General features: G+C 49.7%; 1 protein-coding gene across 1 annotated transcript; it reads right to left on the bottom strand.

Annotated features, from left to right (window-relative positions):
• Positions 1 to 1,039: 1,039 nt before the first annotated feature.
• FOSL2 (FOS like 2, AP-1 transcription factor subunit) lies at positions 1,040 to 18,605 on the bottom strand. The gene is made up of 4 exons (XM_032102784.1): positions 18,033 to 18,605; positions 11,813 to 12,067; positions 8,121 to 8,228; positions 1,040 to 6,669 (listed from the first exon to the last, which is right to left on the bottom strand). Exons 1-4 carry the CDS (start codon positions 18,129 to 18,131, stop codon positions 6,160 to 6,162), a joined length of 972 nt encoding a protein of 323 aa, XP_031958675.1. The 5' UTR covers positions 18,132 to 18,605; the 3' UTR covers positions 1,040 to 6,159.
• Positions 18,606 to 23,010: the final 4,405 nt, after the last annotated feature.

Genomic DNA, 23,010 nt, shown 5'->3' with positions numbered 1-23,010 from the left:
GATAGATACTGAGATGATGCTCCTGAGTCCTTTGGCACATTTGCTTGTAGTTGCCATGCACCCCAGAATATCTGCTTTTTCCTTTAGCCATACCAGGACAAGTGCATTTAGAAAAAGCTTCCCATAGGCTCTCCCTTACCCCTGTGTCATGCTTGACCCTGTAGGGAACCCTAAGGCTGGGTCCTGCTTTACAGCTCAAACCCTCCTAAGCTGATTTCATGTCAACTTTCTTACAGTATGGATTCCTGAGAGCTGAGCTCATTTCACACAGGCATGTGCATGTATTCCCTCTTCTGGTGACTGATACCTCCAGCATTCCCTATAACTTCACAAATAGTTTCCATTCATCTTATAACTTACTCCAACATCTCTGATTTCCTTCCTCATGGAACTGTGAGAACACAGGGGTTAAAGAAAAAAAAAATGAAAAAGAGGGTAAAAAAAAAAAGGGACAGGGACCAGCAGGAAACCAGAGCAGACATTACTCCTAAGGAAGTCCATGAGTAAGGAGAAGCTTGGTCTGGTGCCAGCTTGGCAGGCCATGATTCACCTATCTCCTCCCCACCAATGTTTCATTTTGAACTTGAACATGACATCCTCCACTCCTAACCTGATGTATTTGCGTTCCTTCCACTCCAGAGGCTGGAGCTTTCCCCAGGCAAGCAAGGGAATTCCATCTTAACCTCCTCCTTGCTGCCAGTGAAGCAACCATGCTCTCTGCCCCAAGTTTTCAGAGCAGGAGCTTTGACTCCTTCTAGTCAAGATTTAAAACAAACAAAAAAAAGTCATCTCAGCACACATTTTCTACCTCTATCCCATTCCTTTTTGAAGCCAAGATGAAAGGATTAGTGCTTTATTTGCCTTTTAGCCTAGGTGGGCTGCTCTGCTAGCCTCTGCCCCAGCTACCATTGTTGCAGGTAACAGCTGTCGGGATTGCAGCTGCTCCTATGAAAGAAGCCTTGTAATGTGCTGCAACCAAGGCACCTGGTAGTGCTGAACCCATTTGTTCATAGTGAAGGAACATGCGAGCTTTTAATTGTTCATGTCAAAGGGAGCTTTTTAATGACTTCAATTAACAGAGAGAACTCCAGTTAGTTCTTGCTATACAAAAGTGTCCACAATGTCATTAAAACGAGATTTACAAGTGTCATAACTGTCAGCAGCATAGTCAACAATACAGCCAATCATTACAACTGAGCACCAAGAGAAGGGGGGAACATCATACCACCAAGGAGTTGGATGAAAAGAAAGGAATATGGCGGGAGAAGGTGCAGAGGAAAAAAGAAAAGTCATTTTTTCTTTTCAGTCTAGATTGATTTTATTCTACAAAATGCTACTCAGTTAAAATTGTAAAAGCAAAACCATTTTAATATGTTCTTTCTTTCGTAGCAGCAAGCTTTCTCTAACAAGCTTTTTGTTTTAGTGCAAATACTGTAGGCCTGTAATTCAGTAAAATAACAAGAACAGAAAAAAGATAACACCAGAGAGAATGCCTCAGAGCTGAAATTCCCCAGGACTGCAAGAATGACATCAAGATCACTACAAGCAAAGAAAGGTCCCACTTCAGCAGTCATCTTTAAGAACCTCTGTGGCAGAAACCATTTCACTGCAGACAGTAAAAAAGAAAACCCACAGTCTAAAACTTTTGAGGAAAAAAAAGATAATGGTGCCCCCAAACCTTCAGCAATCTGCACGGTCACCTGTTAGTCACTGAGGCTTCATTTCACTACTGACACCTGCTTCGCAGCAGCAAAATGCTGCTGATGCTTTCAATTTGTCCCAGGTGAGTGGAATCAGAACCAGGCCCTTTCTGTATCCGAGGGTCTTAAAGCAGACTTTAGTGACACTAGTAACTTATCGCTCTAATAAAGATGCACTATCCCTTACTGATGTTACTTTGAACTACACAGTATATCAAGATATATACAACACTTTATCCTCTCACTGAGCAAAAACAATTGGATACCTATTTTCTACACATTTTAATATGGTTTTAACATCAAGTAACCACAAACAAGAAAGTGGAATAACCCTTTAATCATACAGGATAGGAGGGGAACAATTAAGTAAAACAGGATGGGATTTTATTATTATCTTGTATTCTGAGATTTGTCCTGAACTCCACCTACTGTTCACAGAGGAATGATAATGCATCTTTAAAAACATATCTCTTTTTACATTTTATACAGACAACAACAAAACCCAGATTCTTTTATTTAAGGAATCAAAAACAATTATTAGCCTAAAAAAAAAAAGAAGATTGTAGTATTTTTAATGCTTTATTATATCCAAGTCTTGAACAGAAAAAAAAAGATGTAAACATGATAAATAAATAAGAAATAAATGTATATTGTTCCCCCCACCTCTTAAAATGTTTGACTTGGCCTTCCTAACAAAAATGAACTTGCGTCATGATAATAAGATTTCTTACATTTCAGAAGTCTGTTTTAGAATGAAAAAAAAGCAACAACCAAACACCAGGAATGTGATTTGGGAGGATGTTAAATTAGTGGCGGGCAGATCTGCTGGAGCAGGCACAAGACGGCTGCCTGCCAATAAATAGTAAGAGACCAGGGAGAAGGGAGGTGTCTTAGGTTTGTTTTCATTTTGTTTTTTTCTTTTCATTTAGGATGAAGGCCAGGTGGATCCTACATACAGTAAGCAGCAAAATTAAAGGTTCAGATGAACTAAATAGATCATTTAAATAATAATTATAAAAACACAACAGAGAGCTACTGTCCCCAGCATGTTGGTCCCAAATCCCATCACACCACAAGTGGCTTGAGACTTACCCAGTCTCCACACCTACAAGAAAGGAATATATGAAGGCAATGCCACAACTGGGAAAGGAGAAGGGGGAATGAGGGCAAAACTGGAATGGCAAGCATCACCTAGAAGCTGAATATTTCCTTCAATGCAGCTGCTTCTGCTCCTCCCAGTTTGGCGTTGATTAATGCAAGATGTTAGGAGAGGCTTTGTTGTTAAGAGGGCCAGTCACTAGGGGGCTGACCCAATACCAGCTGAAATTCCCTGGGCCTTTTTCCATTGACTTCAACAACTCTGTGTCAGCACTAGTTACAGCAGCTCCCACATCCCCACTACATGCAGAACATGGAGACACTACATTTAGGAATCGGCAGGGAAGTTACTCATGGAAAATAACATTTTGGGCATGGGAAGGACAATCAGTTCCCAAAGAGCACACCAGAAAACCTGAAAAGAATGTAGGGCTGGACCAAAATGGCAGTAAAGTTGTATTCGCCTGCCAGAAACTCAACAACAGTAAGGCTGATCCACAAAATACAAAAGGCTGGAGACCAGCAATCCCAACACAGACATCCTTTGAGAGACTTGAGGGACTAAATGGGCAGGCACAAGGCATCTGGGGCTTTTTCCAAACAGTAGAAAATAATCCTCTTTTTTGAGCAGTTTCACATGGCTCCCGTCAATATCACAGGTCAGGAAAGGGGAGCATCTTGTCCTGTCTCTGAGCAGGTCAATGACCAAGCAGGAGGCAGTGGGCAAGGGCCGGCTGCAGCTCCTTTTGGCAATGATTCAGTGACCACAAGCAAAGGTAGGTTTTTGTTGTTCCACCAGTTAGATCTGAGAAGGCACCTGACTTCCTGAAACCCCTACAAGGGGTGGATGTTCCTGATCTCACAGGAGACAGCAGTCCTGGTCAGCTAGCCTCAAAAGTAGCTGCATCATTTTAGGATTCACCCACCACTTGTCAGTGTTGTGTTCTGCTCAAAAATGCATGGAAATGACATGCAGAGACATTTTATTAACAGTTTTAGATTCTCAGTCCAGAGTGGCCCAAACAAGATTTGGCAAAATGGAAACAGAGAAGCTGCAGTTTCCCCTAAAGTGGTATCATCTACATAAAACCCTAGGAAAAGTGGATCCTCTGTGCTAACTATGAGAAATTTAAGATCTACTTTATTAGAAAGGAAGTTTGATGTACATGTAAGGACAATACAACTCCTTTACTAATTTTACTTACTGTGTAAGCTCAGTTTGAAACCTCTAGCACCAGTATAAGAATGGAAGTGTTTAAGCTAAATAGAAAAAGCCTGAATCCAATCAGCTTTATGAAGCAAAAAGATCACTCACATCTTCATTTCTGGCAGGTTTGGTAAATACCTGGGTTAAAAATAAGAGTTATAATAAAAAAGCCAAAGTCCACCTTTAGAGCCATAATAGCATCCCTTTGAAATTATTCAGGGAATGGGCAGTGGCCAGAGTTTGAGGGAAGCCAGCCCTGCCGAGTAAAGTTCCAGTTCCACAAGACTGAACCCTATTAATTCCCAGTGGAGTTGGTGGGGACTGCAGCAGTTTTGCATCTCATACAACTAGCCCTATAATTGTTGCATTTCTCCAGGTCCAGCCTGAACAAGAAATACCCTAGTTTTGGTTGATTTAAAAAAAAAAAAAATATATATATATATATATGTGTTTGTGGTGTGTGTGTGTGTGTGTGTGTGTAAAAGAAAAAGAATCTCACACCAAAATAAATAGCTGCCACCACAGCTCCCATAGACAGGACCAAAGAGCTATCTCCCAAGCGGTTTAGCTGGCAAGCTGGGCAATTCTAGTGTGCACAGGGTCATGGTTTGTCAGTGCCCTGACATCAATGGGAATTGAGCTTGGCTCCAAGTGGAAACAGGTTACACACACTACTGTTTTCAGTAGTGACCATGACCACTGGGGAGCTTGTGCCCTCTGTGAGCACTTAGTAGTAGTAGCAGTCAAGCCCACAGGCTAGAGAAGACAAGGACCCAAGGCTAGGGAAAGAGCCCTTTGGTTTGACTCTTTGTCTTCAGGCCAATCAACCCCAACAAAACAAGATCAATTGTAATGCAAAACAACCAGAGGCCAAAGACCAAGGTGCAAATAACACTAATCAATTCTCCTCAGCTGTCAATTTGTCATTTGCCAGAGCTTGTCAGAAGCTCTGTTTTAGTTCAAACAGGTCAACATTTCATCCATGCCATTCCTGCCTGGTCAGGAGCTGGGGCCCTGTGGCCTGTGCTGGTGGATACGTGCTGCTTTGTTTCCCAACAATGAAAAAATCAGCAAGGGTACAGCCAGCTAATTTCACTGTCTTAGCTGCTGCCAGTCTCCATCCTAGATTTATAGGCATGTGGTGCCACCTCTTTTTTTTTGTAGCATGTTCTGCAAATATGGCCAAGGGGAGGGGAAGGTTTACTAACAGGAAGAGATCAGCCTCTGAGTCAGGAGCCCTGATGGGAAGGAAGATGTAATACTCCCTAGACAGCAGGCAGCCCAGGAAAAGTAAACAACAAGCAGCAGACTTGATATCCAGCAAACTAGGGTAAAACCCTGCCAGTGACACTGGTAAGTGCCAGCCCAGCAGCTTTTCTGATGCTACTTTAGCCCTGAGATGCTAACTTGGTTTATGGAGGAGCCCAAAGGAATAAACATATCCACAGTTTTAAAAGGAAAGGCTTGCACACAAGCCTTCTGCTGTCTCTGTGCCTCAGGCTAGAGATTGTAAGATCTGCCCTTGCTGCTGAGCTCTTGGGCTCCTCTTGGTCCCCCTATCTCCTGGTCCTCCCAGCTGTCACCCTCCTGTCTGGGGAACCCTATGTGTTTCCCACAGCTACTCCGAAGAGGGAAGATCCTAACAAGACTTTAGAGTTCAGAGCAACTGGATGAAATGTAATGGGATCGACAACATTGGAAATGATGAGCAGAGAGAGAGAGCGAGCACGCAAGAGAGAAGTTGTAAGATCAACTAACCAGAATGATTTAAGCACAAAGCACAACCGATCAGGTCAATCCACAAAGGAAAGGGACAACTAGCAACTGTCTGCAGCTCGCCTTCAGTCCTGGCCAGAAGTGCTCCCCAAGTCCACTACGGCCACAAAGAGGTTTCCATAGGCAGTCCCTACAGAGGGGACATCACCCTCTCCAAACGGCCCTGGCGTGTCAGTCCCACCCTTGCCGTTTCCTGCCTCCAGGGAGCTGGCGTTGGTCCTCACTCTCCTTCCTGGAGCTGTAGCACTTCCCCATCCTTGTTCTTGCTGCCCTTGTGCTTGAACGATCCTGTGCCTGTCTCTAATCCCATGGAGGGGGCTCCCCCCATGGTGCTGTGGGGGATGTAACACACTGGCAAAATGGGGGGCCACAGGGGGATTACAATGCCAGCAAGGTGGGAGAGTTCAAGGAATCTGAGGACTGGTCCCCGCTGCTGCTGCTCCTCCGGTGAGCTTTGGAGCAGGACTCAGAAGGGGAGAGAGGAGACTCCTGATCCAACACGTTAGGGTAGGTGAACACCAAGTTGGAAGAGCCAGGAGTGATGGCTGGTGTTGAGGTCACCACAATGGGAGTGTTGAGTGCCTCCTCCCCATAAAAACCTCCAGCAATGCTGATGGGCTTAATGACAGACCTCTGGGCTTTGTCAAGGACCAAAGAGGAGGATGGGATCTCTTCCTCCACAGGCTCCTGCTTCACCACCACTGCTCCACTTGCTCCAGTCCGAACGCTCTGGAGGCTGCTGGATGGTGGGCTCCGACGTTCCTCGGGGCTGATTTTGCACACAGGGCTGTGAGCCACCAGCATAAACTCCAGCTTCTCCTTCTCCTTCTGGAGCTCAGCGATCTCCTTTTGCAGCACTGACTTCTCCTCCTCCAGTACTTCTGTTTCCTGCAGACAAAAGGGGAATAAATAAATAAAATACCAAAGGCTCTGGAACTACTCCTCACCTGGAACAGGGCCACCAAGTCCAGATCCCATCTGGCACAGGCAGATACACCCCAGACTCTTCATGAGCCAAGCAGACACCAGGTCATTGCCAGTCGAGCATCTTGTGTTTCATATGTCTATTAGTAGGCTATTCCCAAACTTCACCAAAACTTGCTTTAATTTTCTGATGGCCAGTTTTTGCCACTCTGTCTTGGTGTGTGACTTCAGTCTTCTCCCTTGCTCTCTGCCTGACAAGACACCTTAGCAGAGGAGCCAGATCTCCTCCCATTGTTTTTTTATGTTAGGCTAGTCATATTCTTTTCACTTTGACAGAGGTAATGTACAGCAGTCTCTAAACTGTTTCCATTTTATTTCTGTAGTGCATACCCCAGATTAGGTCTGACACTTGTCTAACTCTTGCCCAAAGGACTAACACTGGATTATCCCTTGATGCATCCTACAGTTAATGCATTCACCTTTCCCATGGTCACGTCACACAGATGGATCATAGTCTGTGAGCAGTTAGTACCTTCCCATATGAGGAGCTCAACTTCACAAAACTCACACTCAGTCCTTCAGGATATGACTTCCCACTGTGCACACTCCTCTCACTTCTATCAGTTTAGTCATGGTATTTCTATAGGATGTCCTGCCTCCCCTACACTGAGGGTACCTCCTGATGTGAGGCAGCAGCACATTTCACTGGTGTGCTTTCACTGCTGCTGTGCTTGTTAACAAGGTCATTGGATAAAACCAGCCCCAGGCTGGCTCTTGACCAGGAGCACTGGAGCCTTTCCTTCAGCTTCTTTCAACACAAGCCAATCTTGCCTTCTCTTCAACCAGTCCCTTACCCTTGGTTCTTATGCTCAGCCCTACCTTCTCCAGCTTTACTATTACTCCTACAGCACCAGGGCACACATCTCTGTGGTGCATCCTTTTTGAAGGAAGTCAGTTACTGCCCCACCTCCAAACAAAGGCTAAGCCTAAAGGATATAGCTTTAATAGGTAAACATAACATCTGCCTTGATTTCTACTGCTTTCAGATGATCCTAACTCTTCAGTGCTGTTGTCCTTAAAGCCTGCCTTTGAGGCACAGTGTCTTTATTTCCACTTATGAAAGGAGACCAGAGTCAGGGAGACTTGTGCTAGTTGAGAGGTCAGAAGGGAAGAGAACTTCTTGGACATTCTGGGCACTCAGTAAAGAGAATCTTAGGGTCCTAAGCTCCAGGCCCAAGTCCCCCTCATCAGCTACTCTTGCTGTAGGAGCAGTACCACTGGGCAGCCTTGGCCGAGGAAGGCAGGGCATGTTTGAAGCATCTTCCTCGAACATGCTAGTGGAGGAAGAACAATGCCCTTGGAGCTGGCCCCAAGGGTGGGCGACGAGGAAGGAGAAACGTATGCTGAGCACGTACCGCCTGGAGTTTCTCTGTTAGCTCGCGACGCCTGTTACGACACTTAGCAGCTGCCAGCTTGTTCCTCTCTCTCCGGATCCTTCGCTTCTCTTCTTCCTCAGGCGACAGCTGTGGGCAAGTGCCAAGAAAATCCGATCAGATCTGAGCAAGGCATTCCTTTAACTTTGTGAGGATTTAACCGCAATGCACAGGAAAAAAGCCTGATCCAGCAGGATGCTGAGCGCTCCCCCTTGTCACTGATGTCAGCAGAAGATGAAAGCACACAGTATCTCTGCCTGCACCAGGTCTTAGCGGAAGGGTGAGGAGAAGGAGCAGGGCACAGGGAGAAGATTGTGTAAGAGGACAGTGAATCTGCACCAAGGCCAAACAGATAAAAGATGCTCTGATTGTTTCACAACTTGGGTGGTACGTTAAGCAAAACCAGAGCACGATGTTGTAAGTGCCTCTTTCTTGAAAAAAAATATCTGCTGCTTCCCACACAAGAATAGTTGTTCGCTTGAAGGTCGGGGATGGTGTATAAGGGGAGACAGGGAAATCAGCAGAGCTCCCATCAAGTCCGTGAAGCAACAATGATTTATACCACCCAAAAATCTGACCTCAGATTTTTGAGCACTCAGCAAGATAACACACTGCTTCTTGCATCAGCAGGCAAGGCTCCAGTGATATCAAGGGCTTCCTGAGGCCAGCTGACACCCTCACTGATGTAAATCAGGAGCAATTCCATAGAAACCCATCCAACTACAGTCTTGCGAAACCAGAGGAAGTGAGCAGGAGCTCACAAGACCTGGTCAAGCTATGCATAGCTTTGGGAGTTTGAGACGAGGTTTTACAAACCCCAGCAGCAGCGGAAAGGTTTGTGCCATGGCCAAAGCCAGGGAGCCAGCACAGCAGGGCACGGAGCGGGTGAGCATGGCCCCGCTCTCTGCTGTGGCACCCAGAGTGCAGACAGCCCAGTGTGGGGGTCCAGGGCACGTGCTCAGCCCTGCGCTCCAACCTTGTGCCCGCACTTCAGCCTCAGCCGGCCCGTGTGTGCTGCAGGGGCTCTGGCCTGGTGACTGCAAACGAAAGCAAAACCCTGACACCTGGCAAAGCACATGTCAGATCTCACAGAGAGCCAGGAGAGAATGGAAAGAAACACCTCTTCAGAGAAGGTTCAGTTTTAATATCTTCATGGACTGTCAATGTCACAAATGAGACATTCACCGTTTCACTATCTTTTCTTTTTATTGTTAGTTTTACTCCAACCTCAGCCTAGTTTTGGCTTGCTCTATCTCCCTAATTTTGACGTTTGCAGTTTCAGTAAGTTTACTTCAGCCTCTGGGCATTCAGCTCGCTCATTTCTGCTTTTTTTCAGGATCTGATCTGTGCCTGTGATTTCACCTGCATGTAACATGAGCCCCTGGATGTTCACTAAGCAACACAAGCAATTCTAGGACTGCAGGGGACAGAATTTATGCCCAAAAGCTTTTTCCATCAGCAGCTCACAGTGTCCATCCTAGGGTGGGGGATACCTCCACTCTGCTGGGCAGCATATTTCCCCCAGTAAGGAGCCCCTCCAGGCACTGCTCTCCCTGCTACAGCTCTCCCCACTCACTTCCCACCCCATATGAGTGCCAGGTAAAAATGTGTTTGCACACAAGTGTCCACAGTATGTCAAGGCAATGAGCATGCACATAGAAGCTATGCTGACTTGGGGGCTGTGTTTACAGTTTTCAAGAGCCCTTTCATGCTTTAGAAGCACAGATCTCATTGAAATACATTTGGTGGAGCAAAACTTCTGCTCCCAGGGCCTTCAGTAATTTTTAAATTATCTGTTTTGGAGACTCTGCTGTGCAAAAATCGCACAGACGGGGCAGAAGCCCCTAATCTGGATGTTCTTAACATTTTACCGGGTCTAAAAAGGAATATTCCATCAGTGGTTGCTGGATTTGTTTGAAAGCGGTTGGATTTGGCACTCCTTGTGCCCCTGCTGTATGTGTTCTCCATAGCTTGTCCAAGCCCAATACGTGCATTCACTGTCAGGAACGTTCATCAAAACAGGCTCTTTTCATAGAGCGTTACACAACGTTTCCAAAAAGGCACTCCGATGTGGTGTTCAAAGCACCAGCCATGGAAACCTGAGCCAAAGGGCCACAGGAAAGCGCCGGGGTACTGCCTTAGCACGTGTCTAATCAAAAGGACTTGGCTTTGAATGACCCACAATGAACGGCTTGCAAACAAGCCACAGGCCAGGAATTGCTTGGCAGGCATCCCTCAGCAAATAACTCTGAACAACAAATAAAGCAGAGAATATGGTGATCTCTTCACGGCCGATTTGTGAACACAGAGGCAGCATTTGTCAAACAAATTAGTTGTTGCTAATTATTCCTCCAGTTCTCGTGAGACTTTCCTTGTCTTTGGACACCAGCCCTGCACACAGGGAACTGGGAAGTAGCTCCAGCTGGTGGAAAAGACTGGCACAAACCCCAACCACCACAGCTACCCCATCCTTCTTCCCAAAAGTGGGTCCTCGGTGCATCCATACCAGCTTTCCACACAGAGGTACTGCTAAACTCTGCCTTTAACCGCTTAGGTCTAAACCAGACAGCAACTCCACATATAATAATTGGACTGTGAATCAAAACAGATGACGTGGAAGTAAAAGTAGGGCTGGTGAGTCTTATTAGAAACAGACCGCACGCAACAGCATGCGCTGGTGTACGGAGGGTGCGCAGTGTGTCTCACTGCACTGCTCTGCAGCGACCCACACAAATGCTGCTTGGGAACAACTTGGGGAGATCGAGTTTAGTCAGATCTATTTTTTTTTTTTTTAAAGAGAAGTCAGCCTAGTGCTGTGAATAGCTGTTCACCAGACGGCCCTGGAGAAGGGTGATTCTTACTAAGAAGAGAACAACAGATTCTGATTTAAGAAGAGAACAACTTCTGATTTCCAGAAGATGAGATGCCTGCACCTATCCAGGGTCCCAGCTTAACAATCCTGTCAGGAGGTTGAGCACAGGGCAGCAGTGGTTGAAGCCACCCCATGCCAGGTATGAAAATACCTCTGACTTTGGAGCAGAAAAAATCTCTTATGGGATCCCCACCTCACTGCTGCAAAAAGATCAAGAGATTACATGTTTGTAGTGGGAAGGTGGATTTAGACCCCAGTCACCAGAAGGCTCTTCATACTAGAGTTGAGGTGCTCTAGGGAAGCTGTTCCTCCCTGCATGATGCTGGCTGGTACTGGGGGTATCACACAAATGGAGAATGGAGCAGTGCTAGCTGCTACAGAGCTGACAGAAAGCACTAGCTGATGTAATTTAGGTGTCAGATTTGTAAAGGACCTACATGAAAGCTCCTCTGCTTTCTTGGAGGTTTCCTTCTGCCTGGAGCGGCAGAGACACTCAAACTGAAACCCAGGGCTCAACTTTAGTTTCACCTGCTTTTGAAACCAAGCCGCAATGCGGGCCGGTGGTGTGAAGTGTTTGATGAAGACTGGGTAAATCTCACCATATGACGAGGAAGCAGCAATAAAAGTCACCCTCCAGCTTACACCCTACGCCACCCTAAGAAGCCCCAGCACATGTACAGCACCAGGGATGGACCTCAGTGCTCCCCTGTGGCGCTGGGAGATCTCATGAGGGGGCAGGAGCAGGAAATCTCCATACATCTGTTCTCAAGGCACTCCCAGCTGCTCCCCCCACTGCAGTTACCTGCTCATCTCTCCGTCTCCGTCCCACTGTGGTCCCGATGGTTTTGATGACACCAGGACGCTGGAGAGCCGTGTGTCCGGCCACTGAAGACAGCGGGGGCAGCGGGTGGCTGTAGGGGTGTGAGCGGGAGTAAGGGCTTGACATGGAGGTGATCACGGTGGGCTGGACCATCCACTGCAGGTCTTGGCTGGTTGTGATGGCGTTGATCGTGGGGATAAAAGCACTGCCTGATCCTGGCATATCTACTCGAAATTTCTAGGAGGAAAGGCAGAGGAGAAGAGGGACAGAGAGAAGAGAAGAAACCGTCAATGAAAGCAGAACATAAGTGGTTACTCTGAAACCAGCTAGGCCCTCAGGAGTGGCACCAGAGAGGATCAAAGCAGCACCTGAGGCAAAAACACCAGTAGCTGGTGCCTCTGCAGCATCTTAAGCTGCCCCTGCCTGCCACAGCCCCCTGAGGAAGGAACTGGGCTCAGGCACTTCCCCTCCAGAGCAGCTCTGCCTTCTCCCAACCCCCTTCCTCTTCCCCCACACACCTCCCCAGCATACCCTAAGCCAGTCTCCCCTCCCAGGCACCATTCCCACTGCTGCCACCTCCTGCCAGTGCCCACCACTCCTTCTGGCATGGAGCAAAAGGGGAATTAAGGAGTTTCTAGAGAAACACTTCTCTTCAAGTGCAAAGAAAAGGAAGAGAAACTTAAGTTCTGAAATGCTGTTACCAACCAGTGCAAAGCCGCCTTTCACCAAAGGATTGCCCTGAAATTTGGGCTTGGTCCACGTAAGGTTTGGTATGGCAAAGAACAGCAGCTTGCTTCTCCTTCAGTAGCTCTGTGCTCACTGAGAAACTCAGCCCTGGGATGGTTACGTGCGAGGATATGTATTTTAATAGCAGCCTATAAAATAGGTCTTAGGATTCAGATCGGACAAGTTCCCTGCAGCTCTCTGCACTGTCTAGACAAAACAAGGCAGCAGTAAAACCAAGGCAGCAGGTAATGATCGCCTCCAAAATACAAGTACACCTTCTTTCAGACAGAGGTAAATCCATCTGGATAATATGCTGGCACTAAATTGCAAGAAAAACAATCACTTGTCCCCGGAGGGGGAAGCAGGGGAGAAAGAATGTTTTTGTCTATGCTGAGCTCCTTCAGGAGGCTTTCAAAATGGTTAGACTGGAATTAACACAGACAGGCCTTGCTCCAGCAATCACTGAGCAAGGGACAGGGCTTGTAGGACACACAGCTGCCACCACCACTGGTCTGTAAGCCTTGAAATGATTCCATGAAAAATGCACATTCTTGGGTCAACAGCCTAGCTTCCCAGAGAAGTGAGAGCCCTTGCATCAGCCTGACCTCACCTCAGGTAAGCTTCCCAGATAAGGGACACCACTTCAACACAGATTTCCTTTTCAGGGTGTGCCTAGTCAAGCACCTTAAGTGCTTTGTTAAACCAAGGCTACTGCAAATAGTATTTCACATGCTGATAGCTACAGCACTTCAGGCCAGCATTAGCGAGCTGCCAGCACCTGAAGACCAGGAGATCCAGTCTTAATACTGACAGCTGCAGACTTACACCTTTGAACAGCTCAAAATCTAGCAAGAGAGGATGAGAGAAGGAAGGAGTGAGTCAAGTTAAGCAGGCGGGGAAATTACACAGAGAGGATGACACTGGCACCAAGACCTTGGCAAAACCCCCAACAGGACCTCAGAGATTCACTTGGAGCTCAAATCCAACACAGCCTCAACTCATCCCACATTTCAGAGTGCATGTCTCTGAATTCAGAGTGCATGTCTCTCACCTCTCCCAATTAGTTACAGAGGCTCAGAGCTGCAAACTGTCAACACTGCATCAGAATTTATGGGTGCAAATCCCCCACTTTGCCCTGCGTGGTGTCGGCTGTGACCACATGGCACAGAAGAGGATACGCTGGTGCCTCCATAACCAGAACACAAGAGGACCTTAACCTTGCAGAAGGGAGGAAGTGCGAGACCAGTTGAACCACGAGCTCAACTCAAGGGATATGAGCCCTACTTCCAGATCCACAAGTGGCTTCTACCACGACCTTTACCTTCCCTTTACCTCCTGCCACCCTCCCTTCCGTATCCAAAAAGCAAAGCGAAGTCTTGTCTTCTTCGTAGGGACACTAGAAAGCTATGACTGCAAAACATTCAGAGGCCTTCTGGTGCTTTGCCACACAGACACCATTTGCATTCCAGAGCTAACCTTTGCCTCCAACACCCAACGACATGCTAAAAATTCCCAACAGAGGTTGAGAGTCAGATCCACCACCAAATCAACCACATAAAAATACAAGCATCGGATACAAAAATCAGGCTCCAAGTTATTGACTCAGCAAGTACTCCATTTCCAATCAGTCCTGTATTCAACCTAGGACCCTTCTGTAACATTAGTGCAGGTCTCCTGGACAGCAAATGGGAGCTGCTCAGTTCAGCCACATCCCTCTGCAGCTCCGCAGGGCTTGCCTGCAGACCTGGGGGGAAGAGACCAGTTCCTCTCTGTGCTGTGCCCCATCTCTGTCACCAGCTTCCCTTCTAATAACTCAAAATATCTTAGAAATAAAAAAAAAAATCCCCCAAACCTGTATTCTGTACTTTCCAAAGGCAGTATTTTTCTGGGATAGTTAAGGGACACACTACTGTGGCAGGCTGAGTCTTCACACAGTGTGCTCGGGCTACCACCAAATTTTACAGGCACTGCTTCCTGACTGATCAGTCTTTCCTCACAGATCTCGCTTTCCCTGCTAGGACACTGCACCAGATCAGCTCTGCCAAAATACTGCTGGCCCCCCACATTCTACACAGTGGCCATCAGCTCTGACCCCTGGGATTCTGCTGGTTGCAGTGGCAGGCCCTGAATTCCCTGCCACCTCCCCTGCACAGCCCCTTTGACCACCAGCCTCCTCACATAGAAGTGCCAGACCTTTCCCCAAACTGCAGCCCCAGCTTTGCTCTCCTCATCCCTCCTCCTCTCAGAGAGCTTCAATCCCTGTGCCAGCCTGACAGCACTGCCTGCCCTCACCCACCGCCCAAGTTCTCCTCTTTCCAGACCCCGTCCTGCCTTCTCCTCTCACTGGCCATGCACAGCTCTCCTCTCCTGACCCACGAGAGGCTCCTGGAAGCATCTCTCTTTTCTTCCTCTCTACAAGGAACTCAAAGCACTACAGAAAGACGTGGCGATAGGCAGATTGCAGGGCTACACACGCAGCACACGCTCAGCTACGAACCCAGCACTCTCCTCCTGACCCAAGCAAACGCAGATGAAGGTATCATTAAAAAACCCCAACAACTAAACAGCAAACAGAAAGAGTCCTGTTATTAAGTCTGCCAAGAACTGAGGTCAGTCTCTGCTCTGCCTTAAAAATATGGGGTTGGATGAGAGCCTCCTCAGATCCATAGTCGGGGGAGGCTCCAGCAAGTCCTGCCACAGGCAAGGACAGACTACGTTAGCAGCTCACAACTTAGCAGCACAGGAACATTTCAAGCTTTGGCTTGTGGTTCCTTTCTCCACCTTAAGGTTTCTATACAGCACCCCGTTGTGTCTTTGCTCCACTCTGGACTTTCACTGACATCTGTAACTAAGTGCTGAGCAGCACCAGAAACCAGTTGAGAAATGGGTATAATGGCTGGGGGGAAAAAAAAAAAAAAAAAAAAATCAAACCCAACAACAGAGTGACTGAAAAACACCTGGAGCATCTTCAGCATTACTCGGTTATCAAACACAGGGTATATGTGATAGATCTTATAATAAATACAAGGCCCTTGATGGCTCTCCCATGTTAAACATCTCCTCGAAGGAAAACTAGACACAGTGCTATGATATCTCAGGGGAAAGCTGACCACTCTCAAAGAGTACACAAATTCTTCCCATTAAAGTCTGTTTACCACAAGGCAAATCAGTGATTAGGAAAATAGCACGACACACAACTTAAAGGAAAAATGTTCCAGTGCTGTGCTGTATGGGAAAAAAATAATTAAAAAGCATCAAAGTTTTGGCTCAGAGACACAGTTTCCATTTTAACATGTGACTGATGCATCTTTTCTTGCTTTTGGAAAAAAAAACCCCAACACAATAAAGAAAAAAATTTCAGCAATGCATATTTTCTGTAGTGATAAAACTGCAGATCTCCACAGACCAGAATCAGCAGAACAGCCTGACTGCTAGGGTAAAGGCGACGCTTACATTTGATCCTAATCTACAACATCTGTAAGGATCAAGGGAAAGACGGAGCACAAGGCCTTGAGAAATCTCCCGGATTCTTAAAGAAAACATTTATGTTCTCGCTAAGCCAACGTCCTGTTCAAAGCCCTGTTTCAGATAGTAACCCTAGAAACTGGGCTCTGGTCCCCGTATCAAACAGCACGCACGCGAGCTGCCTGGGGAAGACGCGGAGCCCCAGAAAAAGGGGAAAACCCAGTTATTGCTCAGACTGTGACAGCTCAAATATGAAGCGGTGACGGAGTTTCACGACCTCCTGCAGCAAGTGCTTGAATCTGGCGCAGCTGTTAAATCACAGGAGGAAAGGGAGAGTGAGAATTTGCAGTTCCCCGGGCGTTTCCAGCTTCTCAGTCCCCCTTCCCGCTCCCCCACCTTGTCCTGGCATTTACTGTAAACTAGGGAATAAGCTTTAGCTGAGCTGGAATCCCTGGAAACCCCAGTCCGCAGCCCGCAGAGGGCACCAGCGAGATGCGTTTGGAGCAGGCGGGGAGCGGCAGCGAGTCATTTCTGGTAAAACTTCTTTAATGTGAGGAATGTCACGGGCTGGTACGGCTGGCAGTTTAAGACTGGACGTTTTTTCCTTTTTTTTTTTCTCTTTTAATTATCCTATGACTCCTTGATGCGAAGGCTGCATTGTGCTCACACCGCCAGTTCGCTCGTACAAGCCACACAAGAAATAATACTGTGAGAAAAAAAAAGGGGTGGGGGGAGAAGCCCGACTCTGAAAAGGCAAAAAAAGAGTGAGGCTGGGCCAGCTGATGTAAACAAGTTATGAAATAACCCAGGTTTGTATAACTGGCCCGATTGTGTAATGCCTTCCCCAGAAGTGGTGGATTTAGTCGATCTAGGCATATTAGTAATTCCGAGGTATTTTCTTAGGAAAATGAAAGGAAAAAAAACCCCAAACCACAAGAGTGGGCTTTCAGGTCCGTGAATTCACGCCGCTTTCAACAGGAAATATCCCCCATTCTCGAAGCGCCGCCCGGCAGCGGGGCTTGCGTGGGGAGGGGGGCCGGACAGCGCGGGGAGCGCTCCGGCGAGCCCCAGGAAACTCCCGCTCGGGAAAAGCCACAGCCGGCCGGAGAGCGGCCGGCGGCTCCCGGCAGAACCAAGGAGCGGGCGGGCAGCGGGCAGAGCAGAGCGGCACGCCGCCGGCCGCGGGGTCCCAGCGTGGGAAAGGCAGAGTGTCAGCGCCTCTGAGACAAAATTTAGCGGGGGATAAGGGGGCAAAGCAACGCAGGCGCTGGAAGACCCAGAGCTCACTTCCAGCCATCCCTCCGTGTTCCACGGCAGCTGCAACAGCTCCGTGAGTAACTCGGGCGGCACCTCCCAAAGTCCCAGCGAAGCCACCCAAAGTACTGCGGGCGAGCCCCGGGCACCACCCGGGCAGGCGCGGTGAACGTGGACAGCGAGAAGCTCCTGACAAGAACAAAAGCAGGAAGGAGGAAGAGTTCGGTGCGCCCCTGTATTCGCGTTACCGACCTCGGAAAGGAATCGCCCGGAGGAGCCCTTTGATTTCCGAGCGGGTCCCGGCCCGCCGCTGCGGCGGGTGCCCGGGCGACAGGCACCGACACCCGCTGCACCTGGGGCCGGGCCGGCGGAGACTGCCCGCCGGGCGCTCCCTCACCGCACGTCCCCGCTCGGGGCAGGCCGTGCCTCCCACAGCACCCCGGCCCCGACAGGCGGGGAACTCCGGTCAGCGTCCCTCTGGACGCGTCGCGGCACCGGCTCCGGGGCGGGCGGGCAAAGAGGGAAGGGAAGCGGCGGCGGCCCGCTAAGGGCGGCGGGACAGGGCGGCGGCTGCGGGCAGCCCCGCGCCCCGGCACCGCCTGCGCCCCCGCGGCCGGCGCCTCTCCGCCGGGCGCCCGCGCCTCCACTGCGGAGGAAGCGCCGGCCGCTCCCCGGGCGTGGCGGTGAACTCCCGTCCCGGGAGCGCTCGGAGCAGCCCTCGGAGGGACCGAGGGAGAGGGGCAGCGCCCGGCCCTACCTGCTGGGCTGCGCCGCTCGAGTAGGTCTCGGGGTGTCCCGGGGAGCCGCTGCTGCCTCTGGAGGAGGTGTCGAAGTTCCCGGGGTAGTCCTGGTACATGGTCCGAGGTCGGGCCGGGGGAGCCGCGTCCCCGCCTTCCCACACCGACACCCGCCGCTCCCTCGCCGTCTCCCCGCCCCCTTCTCCCTCCCGACCTCTTCGGCTCTTGCCTTTCGCCTCCCAACGCTCGCCGCGGAGAGGGAAAAAAATAATAAAAACGGCTTTGGAGTGAGGGAAGAAGGTGGGGGGAGAAAAAGCTTTAAAAAAAAAAAAAAAGAAAAAATAAGAATACAAAGAGGCAACAAAAATAAAAATAAGACTGGTGATAGAAGTGGCTCAGTTGGCAGCGGAGCGCTTGCGGGACGGGACGTGACGGCAGGACTCGGCGGCGCGGCGGGAGCAGAGCCGTGCGCGCAAGCGGGTGTTCGCCGATGTCCTCTCTCCGCGCTGCCCGGCGAAACTCGCCCCGCCGGCGGAGCGGCTCCGGCCCCGGGGGCTGCAGGCGGAGCGGTTCTCCTCCGCCCCCCCAACCTCCTCCTCCTCCACCACCACCACCACCACCACCACACACCGGCCGCCCCTTTTCCCGGCACGGGGGTGACTCAGCCGGGTCTTGCGCCCCGCGGCTCGGCGGCGCTGCGAGCGGGAGCTCCGCGCGCCCGCGGTGACTCAGAGCAATGGCATCGCCCCGGCCGCGCTCGCTTATTATCCGCCCGCCGCCGCCGCCGCACCATGTGCACTCGCACACGTCAAACCCGCGGCGCACCGGCCCCACCTTGCCAGCGCGGAGCCTCCCACCTGCCGCCGCGGCGGGGGAGGCGGGCCTGCCGCGGGGGGGACGGCGCCCGCCTCCGCCGCGCCCGCCGCCCCGCCCGCCGCCCCGCCCGCCCCGCTGCCCCTCCCGGTCCCGCGGTTCGGGCAGCTCGGGCGGGGCGGGCGCGGCGGCGAGGGCAGAGCAGCGCCTTGTTCCCGGCAGGCCCCGTCTCCCCCCGCCCCGCTTGGTCCCGTCCGCTGTCGCACGTTGCCAAAAATGGTCATTTGCGTCGCACGACGCCAGCCGGGTTTCCTTGCCGCGGATGACGCGCTGCGAGAGGGATTCCCTGGCGCCTTAAAGGGACAGCGCACCGCTGGCACAGGGGAGCGGGGAGGCGGCTGGGGCAAACAGAGCGCAGATCTGGCCCCACACACCGGCCTGCCCCGGCACGGGGTCTCGGGCGCCGTTTGATTCAGCCCTCCTCCCTGCAGGAGGGTGGCTGGCACCCCGGTTGCCCCAGTGCTTGGTCCGTTTTTCAGCGCATCAATAAACCAAGAGGCGAAGTCGTCTAGTTTTGGTAGCATTGTTAAACTAGTTTCAATTTTTTGTTATTTCTTTTATTTTATATTTCTATTATTTTGTTCATTTCGTATTTTCGTGGTGAGTACTTTTATAGTTTTAATTTCTTTTCATTAACTATATTTTTCTTTTATTTACTAATATTATGGGTTATTTATTATTTTTTATTTTCTTTTAAATTTTAAAATCTTTTTTCCTATTTTTCATTTTATTTTTTTATTATTTTTATTCTTATTCACATTTGATATCTATTCTTACTTTTATTTTCTTCCCCCCCCCCCCCCCCCCCCCCCCCCCCCTTATTTTCTTTTATTTAAATTTAGTTTTTACTTTTATTTTTATTTTTTGAGTGGACTCCTCCATCCTCCTGGGATCTGCAGAGCCACTCTAGGTCTCCAAACCGGAGTATGTCACAGGAACATCAGGTGACAGCCCTGGGCTTCCCTGCAGTAGAAACTCGTGGTACAAGGACTGTAACAGCCCGCCTCGGGTGGCTCTGGCATTGCCAGGTCACTGACTAGCACAGGCTGGAAGGTGGCAGAAGCAGATAGAGCAGAGCCATCCACACAGAGAACGCGGGCTCTGAGGTGATCTGCAGCGAATGCAGCAGTGATGCTGCTTTACAGATTGTTTAAATGCCGCTCTTAGACACAAAATGTCTCGTTCCCACCCTCCCTGGAGGATTTGCCCAGCGCTGGGCAAGTCCTTTTTGCTGGTAGGGAGGGAGAAGTCATCGAAGTTCAAGCTATAAAATCCCATTTAAGCTGTCTCACGGACAAAGTATTTTCCCACAGGAGCCCATCTGAAAGCAGTGGGCTTTCCTCCACTCATACTGTGCTCCTTGGAAGGGAGAAGCAGCACCCCTCTCAACCCTGGAGCCTTCAGGGAACTCTGAAATGAAGCAGCCCTTGGGGGCTAAGTCTCCAGAGCTCGGTTATTTTTTAGCACTGAGCCAGGAAATTGGGACTAAAATTCCTGCCGATGCAGTTTAGTTTTCAGCACCTTCATTTTTCAGGCAATTGAAATTCTCCCTCCAAATTAGCTGGCCTATTTCAGGCAGCACCTGACTTTGGGGGAGGTTGGGAAAGGGCTGTAAAAATATTCCCATGTTTTCAACTCGAACTGCATTAGGAGTGAGGGGTAGGAAGGGGGAGAGGTGCTCTAGCAGGCGCAGTGAGGCTGTGACGTGGTTTTCCCCTTGGGTGGCAGGTGATCTGCACATGCTGCTTTCTGCTGGAAAGAGAATTAGTTCAAGATGTGAGAGGAATCAGGCTGCAGTTGTCAGGAGATGAAGAGAGAAAGGGTAAAACAGGCGTCAAAATAAATAAACTTAACAAAAGCCGTGGCTGGGTTTTGGCTGGTCACCACCCTTGGCTCTGCCTCCCCCTCAGGTGGAGGATGCTGCTGGCTCCGAGGCTTACCAGATGTTAGGAACCACTGCCATCACCTGAGGTCACCAGCCCTGACTCTGGTCCTGTTTCACATCAGGCTGGTGGGCTTGTAGAATCCAGTCTGCTGAACAGCAAGAAATGCGAAAAAGTATTTGGTGTAGGGAAAGAGTGACGGCCAGAAGCAGGGAAGCAAGACAGGGGTGCTGGAGCATTAGTGTTGAGGCATTTTGCAAGAGGAAAAGAGAGGTGTTTTTCATCTGTCCTCCTAGAATTGTTTCTATACTTTTTCCTCAGCAGTTCATTAAACCTTAACTACCCCCTCTCCTCATGTTTCAGTTCAAGCTCATTTCAAGTGTTGCTTTCAAACATTATTCCAGTGTAATTTTGGCACATCTATCCGGTCCTGCCGAATTTGCATGAGACCTAGTCTGGGAACAGCTCGCTTGAAATGACATTCGAGGGCTGTTTTAATGTTTGGCTGCAGTTAATATGGATGTAATTAGTTGACACTTGTAAATCCTCAGGTTAAAAGCCCTGTAAGAAATGCAGGAAGCTGAACGCACACCTGAGGCCAAGCCCTCAGCTCCTGTAGGGTGCTGAACCTCCCTACCACAGCTGGGCCGGCACCACCTTACCTACCCTCCGAAAGCTCCTGACCCACACCCATCAGGTGTGATGCTGAAGCTCTACCGTGTGTTTACATTGACTTCCCCAGAGTTCCTTCTGCCCTGAGAGCACAAAACCCTTCTGGCTGAGACGGGCTCACACGTACAGAAGGGATATTTCCATATCAGACCTTTGTAATACTTTTTATTGTTTTGGATCGAAGGAACTCAGACTAGCCTGGCTCACAGTGCCCCAGACACATGCATTTTTAATCCACATCCAGACCAAGCTGCGTTGTGCAATAGGCTCCCTGCTTCCAAAAAACAAGAGATAACATGTAAGTCTGCCTAGTCCATTCTTGCCTGAACCAAAGACAAATTAAGACCAGCCCAGGTTCCAGGGCAGGAGAGGATCATTGTAAGGCAAATGAGACCTTGGCTCCTCATGCTTCTCGATTTCGGCAGCAATTAGGAGACTGAAACCCAGACCTGGGAATGCTTTTCACGGTGTTTTTACGGGAGCAGAGGATAAGGGTACTTCGCAGCAGCTTAGACTTGGCCGTCGGCAAGCACGTGGCAGAGCCGGCCTGAGCACCTCCTTCTCCAGCATCCCCAGCACTGCCGGGCTGCACCAGCCACACCGTGCCACCTGCCTGAGCGCAAGATCATTGATTTTCAATTAAAAAAATATGCAGCCACGATTCTCTTTCTTCTTGCTCTTCTTCCAATCCTTAAGACATCTTCTGTGAAGGAGCCTGCAGTAATCACTTCACCTTAAATGTGCATTGCCACCAGCGTCAGAGAGCTCGGGCGTGCTGTGGCTGCTCCTGAGGTGGGGCAGGGAAGCTCCTGGACCGAGGGGTGGCTGCAGGAGAGGTGGAACTGCAGCTGCTACACACTGGTGGCGTGTGGGGAGCTGCAGGACAGCCTAAGAAAGATCACACACCTCTTGTCTCCATACGGTTCCTCATGTACTGTTCTAAAACTCACTCCCATCACTCTCCCATCTCCCTGCAAACTGGTGCTTTCTCGGTCACTTCATTATTACACAAGTGACTCTTGCCTCCCGAGACCTTTTCCTCGAGCTCTCTGGAGAAGCAGTGTACACATATCCAGGGCTCTCCAGCCCTTCCTGACAATTCTACTTTCATCTGTGCGTGAAGTCTTCTTTCATATTGTCTCTTTAAGTGCTAAGAGCAAGTGTTTTGATGTTAACTTCTGGGAACGAGCTCTTAAGCTACCACCTCACGCTTAATTACAGTTATTTATTAAGTACTCCAGCATATCCAAGGGAGAACGGAGGTTTTCTCCTTCAAAGGGCTTCTGGATGTGGTTCGTCAAATACTTTTTGCCAAGCACAGCGCTTTTCCTACCCATGTCCTCTTGGACCACGGAGCTGTCTCCCCTGCTGATAACTCCATGGCATGGGGGCCTCCCTCCAGCAGCACAGCGTATCCTTAGGGCAGGGAGTGACTCCCCTCAATTGTTCTCAGGTGACTGCAGCCACACTGCCCCTGTGTTCAAGCACGCAGCTGGCTCTGCCCCACATTCCCAGCAGGATGGGTGCTGCCATACTGTCCAGTTCCGGGTAATGACACTAATGCTGCCAC

Source organism: Corvus moneduloides, chromosome 3 (assembly GCF_009650955.1).
Source record: "Corvus moneduloides isolate bCorMon1 chromosome 3, bCorMon1.pri, whole genome shotgun sequence".
Classification (NCBI taxonomy): Eukaryota; Metazoa; Chordata; class Aves; order Passeriformes; family Corvidae; genus Corvus; species Corvus moneduloides.
The sequence above is the reverse complement of the archived record's forward strand: the minus strand, read 5'-3'. Positions and strand labels throughout refer to the sequence as shown.